This window comes from Vollenhovia emeryi, unplaced genomic scaffold (genome assembly GCF_000949405.1).
Source record: "Vollenhovia emeryi isolate VEMERY1.0 unplaced genomic scaffold, V.emery_V1.0 DF939224.1, whole genome shotgun sequence".
Lineage (NCBI taxonomy): Eukaryota > Metazoa > Arthropoda > Insecta > Hymenoptera > Formicidae > Vollenhovia > Vollenhovia emeryi.
The window spans coordinates 269339-293305 of record NW_011967142.1 but is presented as its reverse complement, the minus strand read 5'-3'; the positions used below and the strand labels follow the sequence as shown (position 1 = coordinate 293305).

The 23967-nt window shown below is 47.8% G+C and overlaps 1 protein-coding gene across 1 annotated transcript in view; it reads right to left on the bottom strand.

The window, feature by feature from the left end:
- Positions 1-23967, bottom strand: part of LOC105560718 (growth factor receptor-bound protein 14-like) — a 251947-nt gene that overhangs the window by 125094 nt on the left and 102886 nt on the right. Inside the window, exon 8 of the mRNA XM_012010071.1 lies at positions 3328-3357. Within this exon, the coding sequence (XP_011865461.1) occupies positions 3328-3357 (30 nt within the window). The remainder of the gene's footprint in view (positions 1-3327; positions 3358-23967) is intronic.

The window sequence follows — 23967 nt, the reverse complement described above, 5'->3', positions numbered from 1 at the left end:
AAAAATAGTATATGGAAATTCGGCGGCAATCGATGCGGCGGCGTTATATCGCTTCAAGCATTTCGCTTTTACGTGCCTCGCAGCGCCAGCCCGTCCAAGTCGTAAATTTTTAAATGACGACCGGTTTTGGAAACGTCTCTATCCCGACGTTTCTTTCACCTCGGGACGAGCGAGACGCGCGTAGGTACCGCGACGAGCTAATTTCGTTTTTGTCATTCGAGCCTTTACGATCCTCATTGACGAAGGGTGCGAAAAGTAATGTCGAGCCATAGGTATACATCGTATATCTTAACGATACAAATTAATAAAATTCGCACGGCTGAAATGTGACGAACACAAATTTGAAGGAATAAAGGACTAACAAGTAAACCTACCCAAGTGGGGACAGACCGATTTTGACGAGTGTTGAATACGATGCTTTTCCGCTCAAAATAAGGGACACGTATTTTTTTAATACGTGCCCATACGCACTTTTAGGTGGTGAAATACCCCCGAGGGGGAAACCGCTGAGGGCATTGAAGTGTACGGATTTGCGGCATTACTGGGCATTACTAGGCATTTTTTGGGCATTGGGCCTTGCTGGAGCATTATAAAGATAAAATAAGATAATAAGATAAAAGTAATTAGTGGGCATTGGTGTACAAGATTTTGATCAGCGGTTTCTCCCTCGAATACCCCTTTGAAGAAAATTTGATTTTCTCTTTGGGAGCGAATATTGACGAAAGTGTAAGAGCTAGAAACCTTTTTAATGAAAGTGGAATGGTTTTAATAGAACTTAAAAACTATGAGCAAAAGTTTTAAATTTTTTCTTTTTCAAAATACCCCCAGCACTCAACATTTTTAATAACAATTTCGAACTTATTATACTAGAAATGTTAAAACGCGCGCTTCGCGCGCGCAGTTTCTAGCTCAGTATGTATATTTTTAAAAATTTGTACACATGCAACGAAGTAGTAGGCGCAACGTCAATTTAAAGTAAAAAGTAATTTATCACTCACTGATACGAGTTGCAACAGCATAGTTGTACATCGTTAACTGTATATGTTAAACTGTAACAATACAAATATGTATATGATTATTATAGATTAATTATGTAAAATCAAAATTATTGTATTAAATAAACTTTATATTTTACATTTTTTTAAATAGGTATTTATTAAAATAATTATATGGAATACTGAAAGTCTTTCTTTTAAATATAAACTCACAAAATTTTATATGTATAGCTTTATCTGTAACACTTATTCGAATCCTAGTTTGAATCGTTTGAATAAATAAAATAAAAACACAGAACAGATGCTTTATTTTGTACAAGTAGCAAATAACATAAGAATGTAAGACACTTACCTCACCATTTCTCCGTCGTTGCCCGATGCCTCCTTAGCCTCCTCCTCCTCTCATTGTCAGATTTCCTTGTGGCACTCGCACAACACTCACTCGCGAGAATCACCGATCGCGCGAAATTTCGGACACTCCCGTACGCGATGTGAAATACCGCGGAACACACCAAATATTATTAACAAATATCGCGTGACTTTCTACGATACAAATTACTCAATCTAACAACTTGCATTTTTGATTCGGAAGAATAGGATAATGGATAAAACGCAACGCGAGCATCGAAAGCATAATCTGCGGTAAAGAAGTAGTTATTAGTTCGCAATGAAACGATATTTTACAATCTTTGCCACTCAATATAATCCTCGAAATCAATTATGTGAGCAAAGTTTCCAGAGATATATAGTTGTTATTAATTGCAACAGTTAATCAAGATAATTTTCGATTACATTTACATAATGTAACAATGTGCGATAAGCGACTTTCTTTACTTTCTGCCCGTTTGAGTTGCGAAGAACGACAGAGCGAATTACAGCGCGAACGCCGAAGTAGTACAAATTTCTCTCTTTTCCCGAAAATGGAACAGATTACACGAAATCGATAGATAATTAAGAGCGCGGTGCGTAAACGCGATGTAACCGCGACAAAGCACCGACAAAATACAAAGTTTTAGATGAGTAAGTCTCGTGAAATGTCTATACGTTGATAAAGAGCCGTCGCCTCAACATGCAATTCGTTTCTCATTACAAGTTGTAAAAATTGAATAATTAATCGAGGAACGTTACTTGTTACTAATAAAGGTGTGTAAATCAATAGCGTTTCATCCCTGCATTCAGCGCGATCGAGTCTCGGAAACCGATAACACAAAAGTAATACAACGCACGGACCGACTCTTGCTGCTGCCTGTCGGCTCGACGTTCGGCGAGCGAGTGGGAACGCGGCGACCTTCAGGTACAATGATGGTACGCAAAAACATCGTACGTCATCGCGCCGAGTGAAAAACAACAACAAAAAAAAACGTTGAGAATTCGTTGTCCCGCTTAATCGTAGTAAGATACCGCGCAGAGTGAAAAACAATAAAAAAACGTTGAGAATTCGTTGACCCGCCTACGTAATGGAAAATTCCGTACTTAATATAATATTTTACATTACTTTGTTCCGCGGCTGTTACTACGTTTTGCGTATCATTCTGCGGACTTATTGGTGTTGATTAAATGAACAATTAATTCTGTTCAATCGAGAAAATATTTCGAAACAAAAATCGTTGTTACTTAAATTCTAATTACTAAAATTAGAGATTTTACCTCAATAGTTGATACATCAAATGTATATTGCTAAATCACAAATCTTCATTCACTATGAATCTAAAAGAAAAGTGAAGCACACCGCGCTTCAAGAAAACGAATCGGCATCGCGGAAAACAGACAATCGTTCGATATTAACGACATTCGCGCTGGTAACATCTCTTTTTTAGAAAGGGATACGGTTGAATTCGTAACAAAATAAGTTTTAATTTGGTGCTAGAGAATTTTCAAAATTGTAATAAAAAATGTTGAGTGGTGGGGGTATTTTAAAAAAGAAGAATTAAAAACTTTTTGCTGACAGTATTAAAGTACTATTCAAACCATTCAATGTTCATTGAAACAAATTTTTTCTAACCCTTACACTTTCGTCAATATTCGCCCCGAAAGAGAAAATCAAATTTTCTTCAAAGGGGCGTTTCACCACCTAAAAGTGCGTATGGGCACGTATAAAAAAATACGTGTCCCTTATTTTGAGCTGAAAAACAACATATTCAACACTCATAAAAATCGGTGTGTTCCCACTTGGGTAGGTTTGCTTGTAAGAGCCGCGACAGGAAGTTAAGTATCTAACTATTTCGTATATTAAATTTAAATTAACGGTGCAGTTCCGATCGTCGCAGCGGTCGAGCAGCGGTTATTAAGAAGGAGAAAAGGGAAAACTGTAAAAATAATTCTGCGTACTTACCAGAGGCCGTTTCGGTAGCGTCGCGATCGCCTGAAACAAAAAGAAAGTGTCTGTAGCGAAAGTCGTTTGTCAAATTACGGCAGCCGCAGGGGGCGAAAGGTTACAACTATTTTGTTCGTAATAGGAGGAGATTAGGTTAAAAAAATAAAATTCTCCCGGGAAAACGAGCGCAACGCAAAATTCCAATGAGCAGCCTAGAAGTCCGGGCCGAAGTGCGGCGCGGCACGGCACGCCGCGCCGCGCCGAGCTAAAATCCACCACACATATTATGTGAAAGTACAGTAATTTAACAGCATACGGAGAATTCCTGGAAACAATTTGCGAGGCAAAGCCGGTAGCCGCTCATAAAATACAGCGAGAAAATACCACGAATTAGCGGGGGGGAATTTACAACAAAGCGCAGAAATTATTGGAAAGCGTCGTGGCCCCCTCCGGTCTTTCTCGCTCCTTTCGTCTTGTACTTTCTCTGGCCACGCGTGTGTATGCGCTCTCCCGCGTACACGACGGAGCCACGCATGCACCACATAGACGCGAACGCTCGAGCAGCCGCGTTATTCGCGGGCACTTGGAATAAATTTGCATACGAAATTCCCGTACCGGACTTTTCGCAGTTATTTTATCTTTTAATTAATTTAATATATTTGTAAATCGTATGTATAATTACATTAATTAAGGATATTACTTCCTATGTAGTTTCAGTGATCATTCGTTGATCTAATCTGCCGCACTTCAAACGAGTCTTGTACATTAAACGCTCCGTTTAAAAAGGAACAAATAGCCGTCCAGCTTGATTTAACAAAACGGCTCGTTATCGCCGTATTGCAATCTGTCGCCGTTGTAGATAAATCCCAAGTCACTGAAACCATGCATCGTCTCGCACCGTTCAAGGGTCGTCCGCCCGTGTACTTCTGGCAGCAAGAACGGGAAAAATCCCTCGCGCGATCGTAAAGGCGTCAAAGAGCCGGGGGCGGCACTTAAAATTTGCAAACGGTACGAAACCGACCCGAGTTGGTGAATGCACCCCCTGAAGGTGGATTTCATGTGATGCTCACAAAGCGCCGTCCCTCTCGCTTTTCCGGCAGACGGAACGACTGGCTTTAAACGGCGGCTCTTTCCGCTTTTCGCGGCAAACAATAATGGAAATCGTCTCTGTTTGTATCACCCAGAGAGACGTTCCGATGTACACTTCCGTCTGTTTCAACTCTTAAGCCAACGGCACACGGTACTATTTTCCTTGCCGGGTTGCTTACGAGAACCAATCAGGATATAGCCTTAAGTCACCTGATCTCAAACACTGCATCCTTATTGGTTCTAATAAGACCACGGTTAGACCGGTGGGAAAAGTGGAGAAGCGAGGAAACACGTTTTCCACCTAACCGAATACTACAATCTTAATTGAAATTACCTCTACAAGCAAATACTTATTAGTAAAATCAAAAAGATATAATATTTTGAGGAAACCTAACAGCTCTTAACAACGTCGCCTATTTTTAAACGTACGTGCGTGTAAGAAAATTATTTGCATGCAATTAGATGAAATTATTTCTCGGATAAAATCGCGTGAAATCTAATGAAATCATGTAGTCGGTGGGACAACATTTTAGCTAGTAAGTTACCCCCTTGAGTCGTACGCTTGGAAATGTAGTAAATTCCTGCGTATAAAATTGCGATAAACAACGGGACGCGACAAACGGAGATAAATCGTCGAAACATTTGTTCTCTCTAATATTCGATCTAATAGTCGGTCGGTCGACCATTAGATCGAATTGACTCGTGACGCTACTTGTTAAAAATAATGCCGCGAGTTCTTTATTAGGCGTAACTTATAATTCATGCCGTGGGTTGGTTTTGGCCATAATTCACACGTTTCTCCTGGGTCCGCATTTATCTTACTTCGGAAAAAGTTCGCAGCGATATAAACTCGGACGTCAAAACGTCACGGATCGGCCATGGGCGCAAATCAATGATGCATTTATATTTATTTATGCGATTTTCCATTTTCCATGTGACACGTATGTCCGAAACCGTGACATTTGGTCGCGAGATCGTCGCATATGCACGTTACCTCGCGGAATATTAAATGCAACCGGAGCGCCGGATTGTTTATTTATTCAAGCTGCGCACACAAACACACACGCACACGCACGCGCGCGCAACATATATCTCCGCATTCGTTCACTCCTCTACCAGCGGTAAAGCCAGCCTGGCTACCTATTAAGACAGATGGCATGGAGATTATTTACGAGGATGCGCACCTGAGCTCGCGCATTTTCAATTTCGGGCTCGTCGGTGCTCGATCGAACACACAAAATGCGCCGGAATTACACCGCGCGAATTCGATTTATTCGGAGCGAATTATCGAATTTCGTAAATGCGAGACTTGAAAAACTTTCGTCGCCGCGTGCAATTTTATTTTTTATGCGCGACAGTAAATCCGGATCTGTATACAACGCAGGGGAAAAAATGTTTGTCTCTACAGCACGCGTATCGCATCAAATAATGTAGATGCGCGCGACACAGAAGCCGTAAAAGCGACGAAGGGGGTGCGCGAGAAAATAAATAAAATTTGCCCCCGTAAAATACGATATCGGATTATGACCGCGCCTCCGCTCAATACGAGAGGGGAAATATACATCAAAGGATAATAATAATTTTTCCATCCTTTTACCCGCGGTGCTCTCTTCGTTTCTAGCTGCATAGGAATTTATTAGCTTGCCGGCGGCGCGTCGCTAAATCGTGAGTTATCGCTGTTATCTCTATCGATGACGAACGACGACGACGACGACGACACAGACGCGAGTCGAGAATTGGGACAACGACCTCGCGCGCGCGCGCGCTCGCTCGCTCGAAACAAAGAGCGAGCGTGACTACGGCACTGATGCCTCGCCGCACCGGCCTATGTGTCTTTACGCATGGCGCAAGGTTCTCCCGGCCGCGAACGTGACGCGTATGTGCACTCTCTACTTGGTTCCCTCCGTTCTCTCTCTTAAACGGCGAAACACGTCCAAGCCGATACGAGACTACGATGCGAGCGGGTCGCATCGGCAATTACCGCCGAGGTAGGCCCTGCTTCTGAGTAGTCGACGTCGTCGGGCGACGCCGCGTTTAGCGTCGTGTCAGTTAGCCGGTATCATTTAGGGCGAAACAGTGTAATTACATGTAGGATCTGCCGTACTTTGCGCGACGCTGTAATTTCGCCCGTATAATTCATGCGGCACCGCAATTTCAGCGGGACGCGAGTGCCGCCGTCGCCGCCGCCGACGCGCGTAACACGCTCCGCCGAATGCGCGAGGGATGAATTATTACGCGCGCATCGACGGCGGGCGGCCAGCAGCGGCACGTGCTACAGACACTGTAATCAGAGACTGGCCATAAGAGTCCGTCAAATTCCTGCGATCGTGGAACAGCGAGATAGCCTTATGGCCAGCCTCTGATTACAGGATCCCTAGGCACGTGCGACACTTTTGCGCCGCCGCGAGGAAGCTGCTCCGCGTAGAACAAAAAAGAAAGAAAGAAACGTACGCGCGGCCGTTTCAAATTTCCATCTTCCGAGCAAGGTGTCATTTTCCGCCGGCAACACTCGTGGATTTAACAGCCGCGGATTAAAGCGACGGGGAAATTTCGAGCGGGGCGAGAGAGAGAGAAAGAGAGAGAGAGCCGTTGCGCCGCGCGCGTAACGCCTTGGCTTCTGGCGCGACGCGAAAGGACGGCGATTAACGGTTCTCCGGTGCATTGTGTCGCCCTCGGTGCCGATCCTCGCACGACCCGCAAGGAGGGAGGCAGCGGAAGGCATTAAATTTTCAGCGCGGTCGTACCCGCGGCCAGGAAATATGCTTTAAATGGCGATAACTATAAATAAGGGGACCGTACGTTAATTCTTTAGGAAGCTGTAGCTCCCGGCGCTTCTCGGATACGAGTCGGGAACATCTCTCCCTCCCCCCCCCTCCCTCTCGCCGTACGAGTCTCTCGGCCCAATTTCGTTTTCCAATCTACTTCACTCCATTAGATTAAATAGAGATATGGCTGCCTATATGTCGGCGACGCGAAATACAACGCGGGCGCAATTATTTTTCCCCTCCCGGAAAAGTTTATTATACCGGATCTGATAAAAAAAAAAAAATAGCGGTCGGGAACATTTCGACTATAATTTAGCTCTGTAATAGCCTTTTCCGCAACGAAAAATCCAACGATAAACAAACGCACGGGGCGATTTTTTTTTAACCGCCGCAAAGAGAAACCTATTTTCGCGATGTACGCGCAATGATGCATCGTACGAACGGAAGATACAAACGCGTGACGTTTGCGCGGCGCGTTACGTACGATGACCAATTCGGTTAACAGCCCGGATCTAAAACGCGTCGTCGGCCCCGCATCTCGCGGCATTAAATATGGCCTGTTTTAAAGATTGCGTACGTTAAGCCTCGCCTCGATCTAATCCTCTTTGCCTCGGTCCGTGACGAGAAAAACGAGCGCGCAGAGATCTCGCACGTTCGACGATAAGTGCACCGTCAAATGCACTCCGACACTACCCCCTCCGTACGTCGGTGCCCCCTCGCGAATTCGATAGATTTATCGGCGAAGGAGCCGAGCAAACAGGCGCCTTCCCAAGATACGAGCGACTTTTTCGCCACGGCGATAATTAATCGCGCCTGCGATCCTGTCGCACCTTTATTTGTCCGCGTAGAAAGTTTTAAACGCCGCGAGTTTTCTTCATCGCGAGTGCGACGTTGCAGCGTAACGGCAGAATTCGCGTATACGCTTTCGCATTTCTTTTGCATCGATTAGAAGTCTACTTTCGTCTTGCTTCACTCGACGGACTCGACGAGATTAACGACTCGCTTCGTGCGATGATATACTATAGCGGAAAAGTAGGACTTAGGGCGCTCATGGTGGCTGAAGTTTGCATTATTTGCTGGAGTGACAATTATCGAAAAATGGAAAAATTGCGAAAGGGAAATTTAAATTGTTGCGTGTATTCATGTAAAAATGTATTTCACAGATTTAAGATGTCTTTAAGACGACATAACGTTGTCTGGGATTTTACTTAAATTTCATTTAATACTTACATGTAATTATACCTTGTACGGAGTAGCATTGACAGACGTTTGCGGTATCACACTGCATCTTATTAAATGACTTATATTTTCACTGCGCAATTCTTCAACGCGAACTACATGCGATATTGGCTTTTCCTTTCGGTATTGCACTCGGATTAAATTTAACGTCATGAATAATGGGTCCAAAGCCCGTTCGTATGATAAGGCTCATTGCAAAAGTTAGAGAAGTTAACCTACACATATAATGAAAAATCTATAGCAAATGTTTTGTAATATAACGAAAATTTTTTCATCGAAATTATAAAGAGACCTAAAACTATCAAGATACCTCACGACAGTTTACGTAACTTGAATATTAGCAATCATTGACAGCTATTCCAGCCAAATATGCGACATTTCACCAACCGCGGCAGCACTAGTCTCTATGCACACAGCGAATACCCGAGTCGAAATTTGGATACTTTAATTCTATTGTATAGCAGGAACTAAGACAGTAAAAGAGGCCGAACTGCAGATACAAAATTTACTCCTACTTAAAAACTGATAGTGTCGGAAAGATAGATCGGGAATTTCCACTTTTGCCAGTAAGTACTTTTAAGTAGGAGCTACAGTAAATTTTTAGAATTAAAGATTCAAGGGGGGAGTAAAAAAATATGTCATCAAAGTAGGTTATTGCTGATCTATGTAGGTGTAAATTATTAGCCTTAAAAGTGTCAAAATAGTACCACAATTTCGACTCGGGTTCGTTTCCGCAGTCGCATGCAAAGTGACGTAATTGCTTCTCCGTAGAACGATATCTTTTGTACAAATTTCTAATTAAATTAAAGTAATGGTTTGCCGCGTGAGCAAAAATGTCAATTGGAAAAATGAACTTCGTGGATTGTAAATTCGCAAGCGCACTCGTCGAGGCCGTACGCCGGTCGTTGGAAAATATTAAAAGAGCGCGTGCAAATGGAAGGAAAGATCCAGACAGTTTTTAACGCGCGACGATAAAAGTTTGAGGTCTCGCTTCTCTACAAACTGCCGTTGTTTGTTCGAATGCGAGGAACAACAGGCGGTGAAACTGCACGACGTGACTCCTTATTCCGTCGCTTCCGCCCTAAACCATCGCCCGCTGTTTCCGCTTTCTTCCGTATAAACTCGGTATTTATGCGACACAAATAAAGGACAAAGATTTCCGGGAAATAGCGCTTTCTTGCGTGCGCGAGTTCGTACTATTGGGATTACCTCGCAAACGTGACTTCACATCCCAATGAAAAATGGCTCGGACTTTTGCGAAGGTGAGCGGCGGCCGGCGCGTTTCTACCGCGCGCATTCGGGACATAGAGCTCGCGGAATCACTATCTCGGGTGTCAATTGAGCCTAGAGGCTGCAAAATTATACAATTGGGTAATTGTCATCGCGACGCTGGCCGCGCCATTAGGAGCGTATCGAAAAACAGTTTAGAAAAGCCGACGCGCCATTTATCTTGTCGCCTTTGGGACGCGCCATTCCGCTAGATAATCGAGGTGATAAATTTCACCGGGACACGCTGTATACATCCCACGTGTGCATGAAGCCTGCCGCATATCGTTCGGAAAACAATCAATCTACCCCAGAGCTTACCGAACGGCTTCGTGGACCATAGTCGCGATTTTGCCTGCCGAAAGCCAGACGACAGCCCCGGGTGATTGCAATCGGCCCCACGGCCCTCCAACCTTTTCTTCCAACGTTTATTCCACGCCGTGCTCGCATTCCAGGCACACGCCAGGCACACGGGACACTCGTCTTTCACATCATCTGCAATTCGGTCGGTTCCGCCAATAAACGTTGAATTTTAACCCAGATCTGACGCTTCATTTCCTGCCCCGGGACGAAACGAATAGTCAACTCGCGAGGGAATACGACAAAGCCGCAAGGAGGAAAACAGGTGCACTCCAACACAAAATATGTCTGCATAATGTTTGAATAATCCGAGAAATAAGGAATTAAAATTTAAAATCAAGTGTACCCAGGGAGCTCACCTTTGTGAACTTAAGTTTTCAAAAGCTTTCTGGTATTTTTGTAACTTGTTTAAAGACTTTGCGACTGACTGTACAAAAGCATAGTAAAAATCTAATAATTATTCATTTTGCTTGTAACAGAGCGAGCCATTAATTCTTCAATATCGGGAAAAGTAAACCACCTTTTACCGTCGGTCAAAATTATACACATATTCTTTAAATATACGCCGCAAAAAAAAAAGATTTGTCGCGATCTGTCTGCAGCCGGCAAGTTTTACATTTCTGGATCACGGTGGCTAGACTCTTCCTCCTGTACCCAACGCGGTTTCGTTTCCCGTCCCAGAAGTTTGACAAGCTGCTATAGTCACGTAGAATGAAAGGGCGAGGAGCCGGCATGACGACGGTGTCGAATTTTATGGCCGCGTCGAGAGAGAAGTGCGGAAACTCATGGAAATCGGACGCTCTTTATTTCCCAAAACGACGGCTGCTGTTTGGTTAGCAGCGCGTGACCCCCATCGAGAGAATCCCAGCTGTGTGTCTGCATCTCGGGCACACGGAGGCCCCGATTTCTCGATATCTTTGCGCAAACCCCTTTGAACTAGACTCGGGCCACGGGCCAATCGTCCTAACGTAAGCACCGATATGATCGAAATGTCTCGGTTCGTGCACCGGAGCAAAATCTGATGAATGAGTGCGTGTCCCTCCCGCCACGTTCGATACCCTCCTCGTTCCTCGTACGATAGTAAATAATTCAAAAGACCGAGTCATCGAGACACTGGGGACACGGCCACGACGGTGATCCGACACATTAATGATTGATAGTGCACAATGTCAAAGGAGATAAGCGGAAAGCGCGGCGCGTGAACAGACAAATTCGCGGGTCGCGGGGCGACAGTCTAACGACAAAATTAATGGGCATCGAATTTTTTCGGGAATGAAAAATATAGCCGGAAGGTGACTCTATTGTAAAAAGTAACAATCGATCGATCGATCGATCGACAAAACAAAAGATGCTAGATATTTTGCGAAATTTTGCAACGTGTCAAGAAAATGTCGCGGCGCACAATACGTTTGTATCGCTCATTCTAATGGAAAAGGAATCCAGGGGGATTAATGTGTATCTGCAGCACGCGGTAGGCGGTTGCCGTGGAAGGACGAGGAAATTCCTAAATCCATCGGATCGTGGAAAAGGATAATGAACGATAACCCTTCCACGGCGGGGCGTCTGAAATACATCCCCCCCGAGAGATACGGTTTTGCCTAACTGCGCGTTCGGGATTTCGCCGCCGCTTAAAGACGACTGGATTTTCGCCCCCGGTCGGTGTAAACAAGCGACCGGTACTTAAAATTTCGATCCCCCTTGAATTTACCGCCGGTCAAACGAATCCGCGGATGTTTAGGCCCTCCGTCTCGCCGGATATGTGGCGTGGCGCGAAAGCGAGCTTAGCTCCCGAAACTTCCGGCCCTCGTAAGCCGCCGGTAAAGCCGCCGCGAAAGTTCGGCCAGATATTACGCTGGCAGTGATTAATTGCGAGCTTTGAAGTTTAACTCGGCGCGCCGACGATCGCCGTAGGTAACACGCCTGTCCGGTTTCGTATTGTTATTGGGCAACCCTTCGCTCTAACGCGGGCTCTAACGAGTCCGAAGCCCAGGATTAGCCCCGTACGAGCATTTCACGCTGATTCGATTAAGTTCGCCACGTCGGAAGTGTTCTATTATTGGGGCGGAGGAGGGGGGGGCAGTACACGCTTTTAATTCAACGCGGAGGCGCGTATCGACTTTCCGCTCTCCGCCGACGAGCGAACAAAGGGACGTCGATTGATTGCCGGTGGATCGAGAGCAACAATAATTGAAAAACTTGACAGAGAAATCTGCAAATGCTGCGTGTGAATGCACGCAGGCCGATAACACGGATAAACGTACGCCTGATATAAAACGCTATTTTTCCCTAAACACCCGCCCTCACGCGCCTCCCTCTTTCACCGATCGTCTCTCTCTCTCTCTCGCCTACCAGAACTCAAATGATTTTACTTCACTCTCTGGGTTTGGTATAAATGACGGAATTGGAGTCAGACGACATCAGGTTAGTCAGCAATGATTCGTCGAGCGAGAACCAGAAGTCGGTTACGCTCCGGGGGCGGCCGGATGTCGCCGAGAGAAACATCTTGTAACCAATTAAAAGAGACAGGCCGCTCCTCCGAAAGCGAGCTCTTTTCTAAGAACACCATTTTCTCACATCGCCACAACGCGTATCTATCTTTAGCGCTTTTTGTCGCGTCTAAAAAGAAACATGGCACGCCGTACGTACGTACGCGGGGTGCGTGGCGCCGCTGGTCGATACGATTCCGAGAGCTATCCCAGTTCCCCAGACAATATCGACGGGATCGCCATTAAAGTCTATCCTCGATACGAGAAGCTCCGGGCAACTTCGGAGGCATTGAGTTTCGTAATATCGCACGAAATCGCCTTCGGAGAGATCAAAGCCGGGCTTACGGATACAAGCCACAGTGGCAGATCCCGCGCGACCATGCCTATTTGCTCGGAATTTGAGCTTCGATACCCCGATTCTCGCGTCTCTCTCTTTTTCCCTCTATCCTCGAATGCAATTTAAAAATAGGAGACTTGTGGCCTCAAAGTAAAATGTATCGCAACGCAAACGGATCAGAGTTAACCGGTATCGATGAAATCCGCCTTCGGTGAAGAGAAGAGCGCGTCCGTACTCTGGGGGGGAAAAAAAAAGCGACCCATTTTGGACCCACAACCAAATAATTCGATTGCTAATTGTGGGCCCCAAAGTGAGTTGCTAACTGCCTTTTCTTTGCCAGAGTAATTCATATCTAGCGTGTTGCGAACAGACGCCGCGGTATGTTAATTAAATGCAATAAAATACCGCGTACGAGTTACGCGGGGAAAGCCGTGAGCTCGCACTTCGGCGAGACCGGCGCGTCTCGCGAAAAACCCCTCGCGCTGGCAAGAAACCTTCGTCCCGCGAGCCGTGAGGTGGTATCAAGATAGCCGCCACCGCTGCTGCCCACCATTACACTCAGCACGCGATTATTTCGCAGGCAAATAATCGCACGTTCATTTCGCGAAGCGTCGCTTCCCCGCTTCCCCACCTGCCGAGGGATATCACATCGCGATTGCTTGATTTATTCCGCTCGTCAAGTCGCCCCGGTTGGAACTTGGTGAAAGGAAAGGAAAATCTCGGCTTTGTTGCCGCTTCCTGCTTCTCGTGCCAGAAGATACACATCATCGAAGGCCGAACGCGCGAAGGAGAGCCGGCAGCCGAAAATGCCTCGGCTCCTCCTCTCATTAACGAGGGAAGCCAGCGTGACCGGCGACGACACTGCAGAGATCCTCTTGACGACGTTACTTTGTCGACGTTTCCTCCGAGATCTGGCTCCTCGTGCTTTTTTCCTCTTATTTCCTCCGCTCTTCCTCGAGCTTCGAGGAGGACGGAGACCGCGCGCGCTGCACGATCTACCCTAACGTCTGCTCTACGTTGAGGGCGAGTGCACCTGCTGGCTGGCTCGTTTCCAAAACTCGATGGCGAACGGTACGAACGCGTGGCTCTGAGACTCTTCTCTTGATTTCGTTTCTGTCCAATGTTGCACAGGCAACTCTAGAGCACTCCGTCAATCGGCGAAATAAGAGAGAGGGAGAGAGAGAGAGGAAAAAGAAGGATTTTACGAAAGTTAAAGGCGACGTCGTTTGTAGGGCAGACGCGCCAGTGAATGACCGATTAATCCTAAACTTGGCAGAGCTCTGAGGGAGCAAACTTAAAATTGTCTTACGATACAGAAATAAGTAAAAGAGCGCGATAGAAGATTCCCAGGTATAAGGGAGGGTATATAGTAATTTAAAGTGACTTATCCCGTGCACGGAGAACTTTGAGCACATTGAGGCAAAGTGCCGATTTTTTACTCGACTCTTTTTTTTTATTGGATTCTCTCCTTGGAGTTGGATAGACGAACAAAACGACTGCGACATCCTGTCAAAGGCACTTAAAGTTGAGATAATCGATCCGCAATTATGGAGATTTCAACGGGAGAGATTTCGCGAGCTGCCCGCGACTGACACGCGCTGGTGATTATAGAAATATCGCAAAGAGATTGGATGACGTTTGATTAAACGGACGGGAATTACGTAACGCTACGATGATCGGTCGGGTCTCGCGACTTGCCCAGGCTTCGTCGCGGATAGAATTTCGATATCGATCATATCGGGTTGACACGTTGACATTGAGCGAGACGATGTTGCGAAGCGAACGTTCGGTCCCGTCTCGTCTCGAGAGGTGCTGCGTTTCATTGCGCGCCGTTCGAAAAGTATTAGCCGAACGGCAAATTCTCAGTAACCATTTGCAGTTGATAGCACAAAGATACGGTCCCCGTACAAAAGCGTAATTGGAATCCGCCCGGACCTATCGGGGGAAACGGCGAGCTTTGTCTAGTATCAATTGTATATTCTAGGCGCGCGCTCGTAGACAATTATTTGCAATTACATTACGTTCCTAAGAGAATTGCCGTGTGCGATCGATTGCAAATCAGAGTGCAACGGAATAGTCGTCGGTATAAACGAATGTTAGGATAAATTGAAATTGGTATCACTGCTCGTTATCGTATATCTTCCCACAAGGATAATTATTAAGCCACGCGGGCACCCCCATTCGCACATAAATCATCGGATGCACAAAAATAATAATGGAGTATAATATCTGGCCGTGCCACCGCTGCCGGCTCAAAAGAAAGAATATAAACCATAACTCACGGATATACACGGCGGAGATTCCGACGGAGCGCGCTTTCCTTCCCTCCGCGCGCCATCCGCTCGCGGCCGCCCCCTCCCTCTCGTCCCTTTATCCGCGATCGCGATCGACGTCCGTAAAATCGTATCCGGCGCAACGAATATGACCGCGATTAAGATTACGGCGACGCCGATGGCGACGGGACGCCGAGCGACGCCGCGATCGGAACGACCGGGGCCGATACGTTATCTTAATTGCCCTTCGAGTACGACACGGCTCGGGCTTCCAGGCGCACTGATTTTGCGGCGGAACGTATGGGAGTCTAGCCGTCGCGCCGCACACGCCTTTTTAATGGCGCACGAACAAAGATAAACTCAATCGCGAGCGCGCGGCCGAGACCCGATCGCATCGGGCGCGGTTGCATCGCGATGCAACGGCGGAGCGCGGGTCGATCCGAACGTACGGTCGTGCCCGATAGTAAATTCAATTTTTAGAGGGATGACGTAGCGGCTCCGAGCGCGACCGGGTCAAGTTTACTACACGAGGAGCGTCCCTTGTTCAAACTGGTTTTGCTTATTTAAATTATACGAAAGATACCCGCGGGAATTTACCTTTGCCAGGCTAAAATGTTTACGCTCGCACGAAATAACAAAAAAATGTCACACTGAAAAAAATTTCTGGTTGAATATGGACGAATCAGATAATTCCTTTAGGATTTACCAGAATTCCTTTAGGATTTACCAGAATTCCTGTAATCCTACAGAAATTCTGGTAAATCCTAAAGGAATTCTGGTAAATCCTAAAGGAATTATCTGATTCGTCCATATTCAACCAGAAATTTTTTTCAGTGCAGGAACCATCAAACGTGTCGAGGACGAACTATCTTAAAAAAAAAAAACTTTTTAAATGAAAGCCTCGTGTCATATATTTTATACGACTGTACGCACGCGATACATTTTTTTTTCCTAAAGAATAATCTCTGGAATTTAAATCAATAAGTTCTGGACTACTCGTATTGAGACCGCGTGATCAAATTGGCTCCCGATTGAAAATATTGTACTGATAACTCTATCATTACATTGGAAAAAAATGTTCGCTACCGTAGGTAATCATGATTTGCTAAAAATATTTTGCTGCTATAACCGTAAATTTCTAAACCACAGCAAACGATTCGCTGTCGCACCTAATACGGCAGGCACGGTAGCAAAATACTGGCGATCACAGCTAAATATTAGCTGTCCATATTTTACAACCACAGTTCAGCTAAGGCAGCTACATTTTTTTACCGGGTACCCAGGAAATTCTTTAGATTGAAGACTTGGCGCAAACTTGGCGAAAAGCGCCCGATCATTTTTCTGAACCGGCGCGGAAATTTCCCTACTTTATTGCGCGGCGGCGAAAGAAGTATCATTGTATTAATATGAGATAGACGGCGGTGCCCTCGCACAAACGTGATAAATCTCGCGCGTCTTCGCCTCCGTTGCTATTCTCTTACTCGCCTTTCTCCATCCTCGCTTTTTCCACGAGCGAGCGAGCCGCGGCCAGGGCTTGGACTCGTGTATTTATGGGCCATGGCTTATTTATCCTCGCGCGTCCGCGCTCGATAAATCGCAAGCGCGAGACAAACGGAGAGAGAAAGAAAGGGACGGAGAGAGGGGAAAGCTTTTCCATACACTAAGCGATGCATCCGAACTACGGTCGTCGCGGCGCGGCGCGGCGCGGCGCGTCGCAGCTGTACGCGAAACGCAGCTGCGACTAATGAGGGCCGTCCGTTAAACCTCGCGCAGTCAGCGATGCCGATACGTCGATAGGCGAAACGGGCGCGCGATAATTCTCGCCAGGTAATTACCGTGTTACAAGGAGAATCTGTGATCGCGCGTCCCGTCACCGTGGCAATTCGAATAGGTTTTGTCGCGAGTGGAATCGGCCACGAAGAGAAAGCGTCGCGAAGTCACGACGATCGTATCCGCATTCAACGACGCTTTCGTGGGGGAAAAAACGATGATTTAATTTCTTTTCGGCTCGTGTACTCTTCCAATAATCGACTGATGTGTGCGTAACCCGTCGTCGGCTATTAAATGAAATTACCCAGAAACTGATGATGATAAAACAAACGTGCGCGCAGGAGTCATCGTTGCAGCGAGAGGGGTTTATTATATGGCGATACCGAAGCGCGAGTGCAAGCTCGAAACGAGCTTTCCACCTGCTTGTAGACCATCGCCCCGTCCAGTTGGTTGCGCGCATCGACTTTCTCAGCGAGCATTTGATCGAGGGTGAAAGATGGTCGGGCGGCGGGGGCGGCGAGGCAACGGAGGGAAGATCCTCGAGATCGTTTGGGACGTAGGGAACGAGGTCGCGCAGCAACCATGATCCCGGGGATCGAAAAAAGGTTAACGACCGCCGCTCGAATCGCGACCCAGCTTTTGGACTACGGCGCGGAACGACGTCGTTTCCCTCCCCCGCCGCCGTGTCTTTATCTCGCCCCTTCCATCCGTCCTGACCCTGCCCGACAGTGACGAGAGGGAACGGCGACGGAGACGAAGGAGGTTTAACGACAACGCGGGGCACGGAGATGGAAGAGAGAGAGAGAGAGCGATACGCGATCGGTCAAAAAGTTACGCCGGGGAACGAACCGAGACAGCTGCTTAATCTCGCGGCGACAAAGCGGGCGAAAGGGGGCAAAGGATTTAACGAGGTAACCAATATCGCGCGCGGCCTCAGGTTTTCCATTTCTCGATTCGCAAAAAAATCTTTGCCAGCGCAACTGCGCCTCCCTCCCTTTCTCTACGATCGTTCAACGCAATCGCTCGCAGAGCGCCGGAATTACGAGATAAATCACACAAATGGTTCGGAAAATTATATAGGGTTCTGCTACCGAATGCCTTATGTAATTTAATTGTAGGGATATCCGATGGCCGAAAGAGACCGCGCCAAGAGACGGCTCTCCGTCATTTTTTTCCCCCGAAAAGCGTAACGCCAAAGTTGGTTGCGAAATCTCTAACCGAGAGGACATATTCCGATTTCAATTCAAGGCAGGGAAATGCCTGCGTCAATTCCTGGAAGATATTCGCACGATTAGATACAAGGAGAGGCCAGTTGAACTGACAAATCGAGCCGAGTTGCAGCGGCACGGTCCAATTAAATCATTAATTCCCGGCGGGATGGCCGTGAATTCTCGGAATCGTAGCGGCAGAAGTCAAGTGGTAATTATACAATTATGCAACCGGATACCTATTAAATACGTGACGAAAAATAAGCCGGTGCAAGTAATACATCCTCAATTATCTCAAGTACGGGGGGGGGCACTTACTAATTAAGTCGCAATTACAACGATAATGCCACAAAATGCCTAAATCATTAGCTATCAGAAAATTAATTAAAATCATTTCAAGAAATAAATAACCGATACACGCGCGCGCGCGCGCGGTACGCAATAAGGGCGATACTTTTTCATCATTTTTCGGTCATCGCACGGTGACCAGATAATATTAATTAAAATTAATTAAAATACGGTCGGTTATCGTCGCGAAATTATCATCGTGCTCGTAACAAACTCAATTATTATTAAACTTATTTTTTAAATGTGTCCGCGCGCGACTTGTACGCGCGCTCCCAATTATTCGCGTCCGCCGACGCGGCCTCGTCGTACATTTTACCCTCTGGGAGGGCTGTAACTATCGCACCGCTCTCGCCGTTTTCTGCTCCGCGTTCACGAGCGCTAAATCAAATTCATTCGTTATTCGATATACCGGCGCAACGCTCCTCGCGCGTATGTACATACGGCAGCTCCGTGCGTCATAACTCGGTGGCGTCTGCATTTTTCAGCGTCCAATCCGTTCGACGCTTTTATCCCCGACGGGTCCGCAGAGAATCGCCAAGATTTAAGGAACACGAAGGAAGCCCGCATTGCCATCGGAAAAGCGGCCGCCGGTGGTCCCATAAAGAAGGCGAAACCGCGGCTCGGATCGGAGAGGCGAGACACCTCCTTGGCCTTTCGTCCTTCCTTTCATCCCGAATCCGGCTGGTTCATTCGCCGCTTGCTCCTCTTATCCGAGAGGCAAACCGATCGAGAACCTGTATCCATAAAACCTTACCTCCGTTTCCCGAGGTGAAACAACGGGCAAAAAGCCCCAGCCGTAAAGAAAATGGGCTTCGCTTGATTTCCAGCGAGGGCCACAGATATCGAGCGAGGAGGAAGATAAGAGGCGGCGAATGCAATTTTAAACGCTTATAATTTCAACCCTACGACGCCCGCAGACCGAAACGCGAGCGGATCCCGCGCGCGTCCCGAACGCACTTCGCGTATATTTTTCCGCCCCTATTTTCTTCCGTTCAAACGCATCGAGATACGCGTCGCTCAGGATTCGGCGTTTACGTAATCAAAGGTTTCACGGAGACGCGATGATTCGCGAAGACGAATTCGCCCATCCGTTCGGCAAAGTTGAAGCTCCTTCGGAGCCGAACTTCGGAAACGAAGTATTTGCGGAATCATTCCTGATTGGCCACTGAATTCACAGCGTGGAGGACGCGGATAAAGTTTCCGAAAAATATCTCCGGGGAGTCCGAAACGTCGGCGTCGCTCGCTCGAAAACATCAAGCGCGAGGAAGCGCGAGCGCTCCTTTCCACCGTATATAACTCGAAGGAGGATAACTATCCAGGAACGTAGTTGGAAATTAATTCTGGATATATCCTCGTTGCATTCTGCCTACGGGCCTATTAAATACAATTAACCACAATTCGCCCCCCCCCCCCCCGATTGCTCCAACAGCGCACAAGTGTATACCTCTCCGCGAAACTTTATAACGCAATTTACCAATTATTACATCGGGCGTCCGCGCCATAATCGCGGCGTTTAATTTTTGTGTGTTCGCGTCGGTCTACGCATATCGATAATAACAGAGCGTGCAAAATTATGGAAGGGTGCGGACGCGCCCCTGCATCTTGCGTGACGTACGTCTCTGATCTCCACCGCGCGATCTTCTTCCCTTCGTTCTCCGCTTCTACTCGGTCATTTCCTCCTCCTCCTCCTCCCCCCCCCCGTCATCCCTTGGTGTTACTATGATACGACGCAGTAAAATCTCTTCCATCTATTTTCTTCGTGCTTCCTCTTTCGCGATTATGCCGAGGGCGAACCCGGTATATATATCCGTTACCGGGACTGGCTTTCTCCAGCTATCGCACCGCGGGGGAATCGATCGACGACGCGTAACGCCGTCACTGTCGTCGCCGCCGTCGCGATATCTGTCGCGCATTCGGCGGAGGATCGCGGGCCCCGCCGCACGAAAGAGCCCAGGGATATCCGTCGGTCGCATCGCCGGAATTTCATTCGCTCCGCCGACGCCAAATTTTCCGTCGCGACTCCCCGCGTGGCCGTTTACGCTCATCCGATAACGCCGCGCGCGGTGCCTCTCAAAGGACGTTGTTAATTAAAAACGCAGAGCGACCGACGTGCCCGCTCTGCGTTTCGAGGCTCGAGGTTATAGTCCACCGATAAAGACAAACAATAAAAATATTTGTGGTGCCGGTAATTTTCTTCCCCCTCCCCCTACCCCCTCGATCGAGAACGTTCCGCGGACCGGTCGAAACTGTAACAGACTCCTGGTTAACGACTGGCCGCGGCGGTGTTTCCGCGCGGAGAATAGCACAGAGGCAGCCTCGACGATTCGTGTGTACATACGCACGCACGCATGCACGCACGCACGCACGAATACGAACACGCGGCACGGCGGCCGTCATGCGCCACGACCGCGAACAATGACATGGATGCAGCGGCGGACGCAGTAATATTATGCATCGCGAAAATATATCGTGCTCGCCCGGCACGCCGGCCAGAGCAACGGAGAGCCCGAAGGGGGTGAGAGGGACAGAGAGAGAGCGGAAAGGGAGAACAGGGAACGACGGGCGGACAGGGAACGACAAATGTTTATTGCGTACGGTATACCGAGCGAATGAGAGAGAGAGAGAGAGACACGGTGAGAGAGAGAGGAGGGGGGCACGGGGGGGGGTGCGTGCGTACGGTAATTGCGATGCAATGGGAACAGCGCACGGGACACAATGGAGGAGAAGGTGGACCGCCTCTCCGGTCGGTCTCGCGCCCGCGTCCCCCCCGGCCGTTGCCGGCTCGCAGTGTCTCGCTTTTGGCCATTTTCGGGGGCACCTCCGGTACGCGTACGTCCGGCTGTCGTCCGAAACCGTCGTTCTGGAACCGCCAGCTCGGTGGTGGTGGTGGTGGCGGCGGTGGCGGCGGCGGTTGTTACGATGCCCCCGGGGGTCAAAGCCGGGCCCGTGTGCGTTGCGTCCAGGCGCGCGTTGCGTTGTCGGCGCAGGTGTAATTTACCCGATGGGTATATACACTGTTACCATGCCCGCACGACTTCCTGGCTACTCCGTCCGCCCCCTCTCGTACCACATTGCCGTCGCCCGACGGGAGAGACGACAAAGGCGATGGCAAGTAAGAGAGGCGACTGCGCGCGACATTCTTCCTCGAGTATCGACGACGACGACGACGGCGACGGCGGCGAGAACGACCACGAGGAGGAGGAAGCAATCGCATCGCCCCAGGCTGGAAAGCTGCTCTCGCCGTAATTGGAAAATTGCGTAATGCCGACGTCGCTGTAATTATACGACGCACCGGTGTGTAATCGATACGTGCAGCGACCTCGAGTCGAACGTTTCTTCCAAGCGGCTGCGTTTCTTCCAAGGCCGCCGTGTGGGCGCCCAGCGCGGAACGACATGAGAAATGTCACGTCGCGCCGATACACTTATTGCTCCCGCAGAAACGCCGCGCCGCTTTCCCACCTCCGGCCGCTCGCGCTGCAGCGATATTCATAATCCTCCGATATTCCGATCGCTCTCTCGTTAATCCGACTTTAATGCCGGCGTCTTCAATTTATGTCAGTCACCCTGGACGCTGCGACGTGTGTACGCGACGCGGTATTAATTTGATCCCACGGGAAAATTTCTGCCGAGAAAGCAGCGCGCATCGCGCCGCGACCGGGACGGATCCGAGAGGACCGGCGGCGGCTCAGCGTCAAACCTCACGGACTTCCGTAGTTTAATAACATTTTCCTCGCACGTCAGAACGATGAATCGAGCGGTACTCGGTGCAGGTCATGGACTTACGGTTACACTGGAAATTCGTCACTCCGTAATTCCAGGCGGATTCGTTCGGGCGTGTGCACGACGGGAACATCCGCCCTCGTCGGCGAACCACTTTCCTACGACCATTATTTCCGGCTGTCACGATCGGCCGGCCCGAGCGTTCTTACTTCGCATCCCGTCGTCCTTTAATTCCTCCGCGCGACGTCCCCTCCTGGACGTCTCTCTCCTCGTCCTCTCTCGTCTTAGCGTTTCCGCGCGCGCACGCGAGAGCCCATGCCGGAAACGATTTATCATACTCGTTATTCCGTCCATCGATGCAAGTATCGTCGTTTATTGCGCCGAACCGAACCATTACCTGTACCGGCTTGTCCTTCTCCTGCTCCTCCACTCGCACGCCCGGCCCTTTTTCCCTCGCCCGCGCGATAAAAAAACCGGCGTACCATCGCTCGTAAATTTCGGTCGCAACATTCCGCACACTTCGACTCCCACGATCCGAGAAGCTCGTAAACGCCCGCGTTTCGTACGGCGACGACGTAACGCGATTACGCGAGTTCCCGCGGGAGAAACAGTTACGCGAACGCGAAGAAGCTCCACGGTTCGTCGCGCCGCGCTTAACGCGAGATTATACCGTATCTTGGTACGTCAACAGGTAACACGGAATCTCCCCTTTCTCTAAAAAATTATGTAAACTTATACCAACAACGCCCAATATTGCGCATGTAATGCAAGACCTCGTCGATTAATAAAACAAAACTTTCTAAAAAGAACATCAAGTTAAATTTTTCACCAAAAACGCGAACACCGAAAATGGCAATAAATTATTATCTTCATTGTCTATGTAGACCGGTACTTGTTTTGATTAAGAAAGAAGTTACTTATAGTCACGAGTGATGATTAAAAATTGAAACAGGAAACTTGTAGTCAACAAATACGAATTAGTTCGAGCCCAGCGTCCACGGTGTTCGCAAGTACTTGTATTTTTATACTTTGACTCTGTCTTATGGACGACGTTGACTCACTTAGGTTCGTTACTTTACTCCCTTTTGTTTAACTTAACAACTAACAAAATCTGTTTATTCCGCATGTTTATAATAAATAAAGAATTATGCCAGTTTGTTTGACCACAAGTTTCCTGTTTTAATTTTCATTTCGTATAGTTCAGAATTATGAAATTTTTTGCTGAGCAAAACTAATTTTCCATTATTGCCCAAGTTGTTAATGCCGTTTATTGCCTAAAATTGTACACCTATCGCCGAATGCGGTAGACCCCTTGGGTGCAATCATCGGCATGTCGAATGGGCCGAGCGTTAAGTACGTGCACGCTCTGAAGCGAGAGAAAAACCCCGAGTCGAAATTTTGGCCATATGTTGAACCTTCAATTATATTATATGGTAGGACCTAAAACAGTAAAAGAGGTCGAACTGCAAGTACAAAATGTACTCCTACTTTAAAACTGACATTATCGGAAATTTCTACTTTTGCCAATTTGGCATTAAAGTATAATATAATGTTATCAAAGTAGGTGATTGCTGGTTTATGTAGGTGTATAGATCAGCTCGGACTCGGGACACAGTAGGTTGTCTCTCTTTTGACGGTCAACAAGACGGCTCTACATTAGAGAGAAAGAGAGAGACACAGATACATTCTATTGTGTTTCTCTCTCGCTTCACAGCGTGTGCTGGCAAGTCGCGCGTAACGCTCAATCCATTCTACACGTCGATGGGTGTAACACACGTGTAGTAATGCACCTAGGCT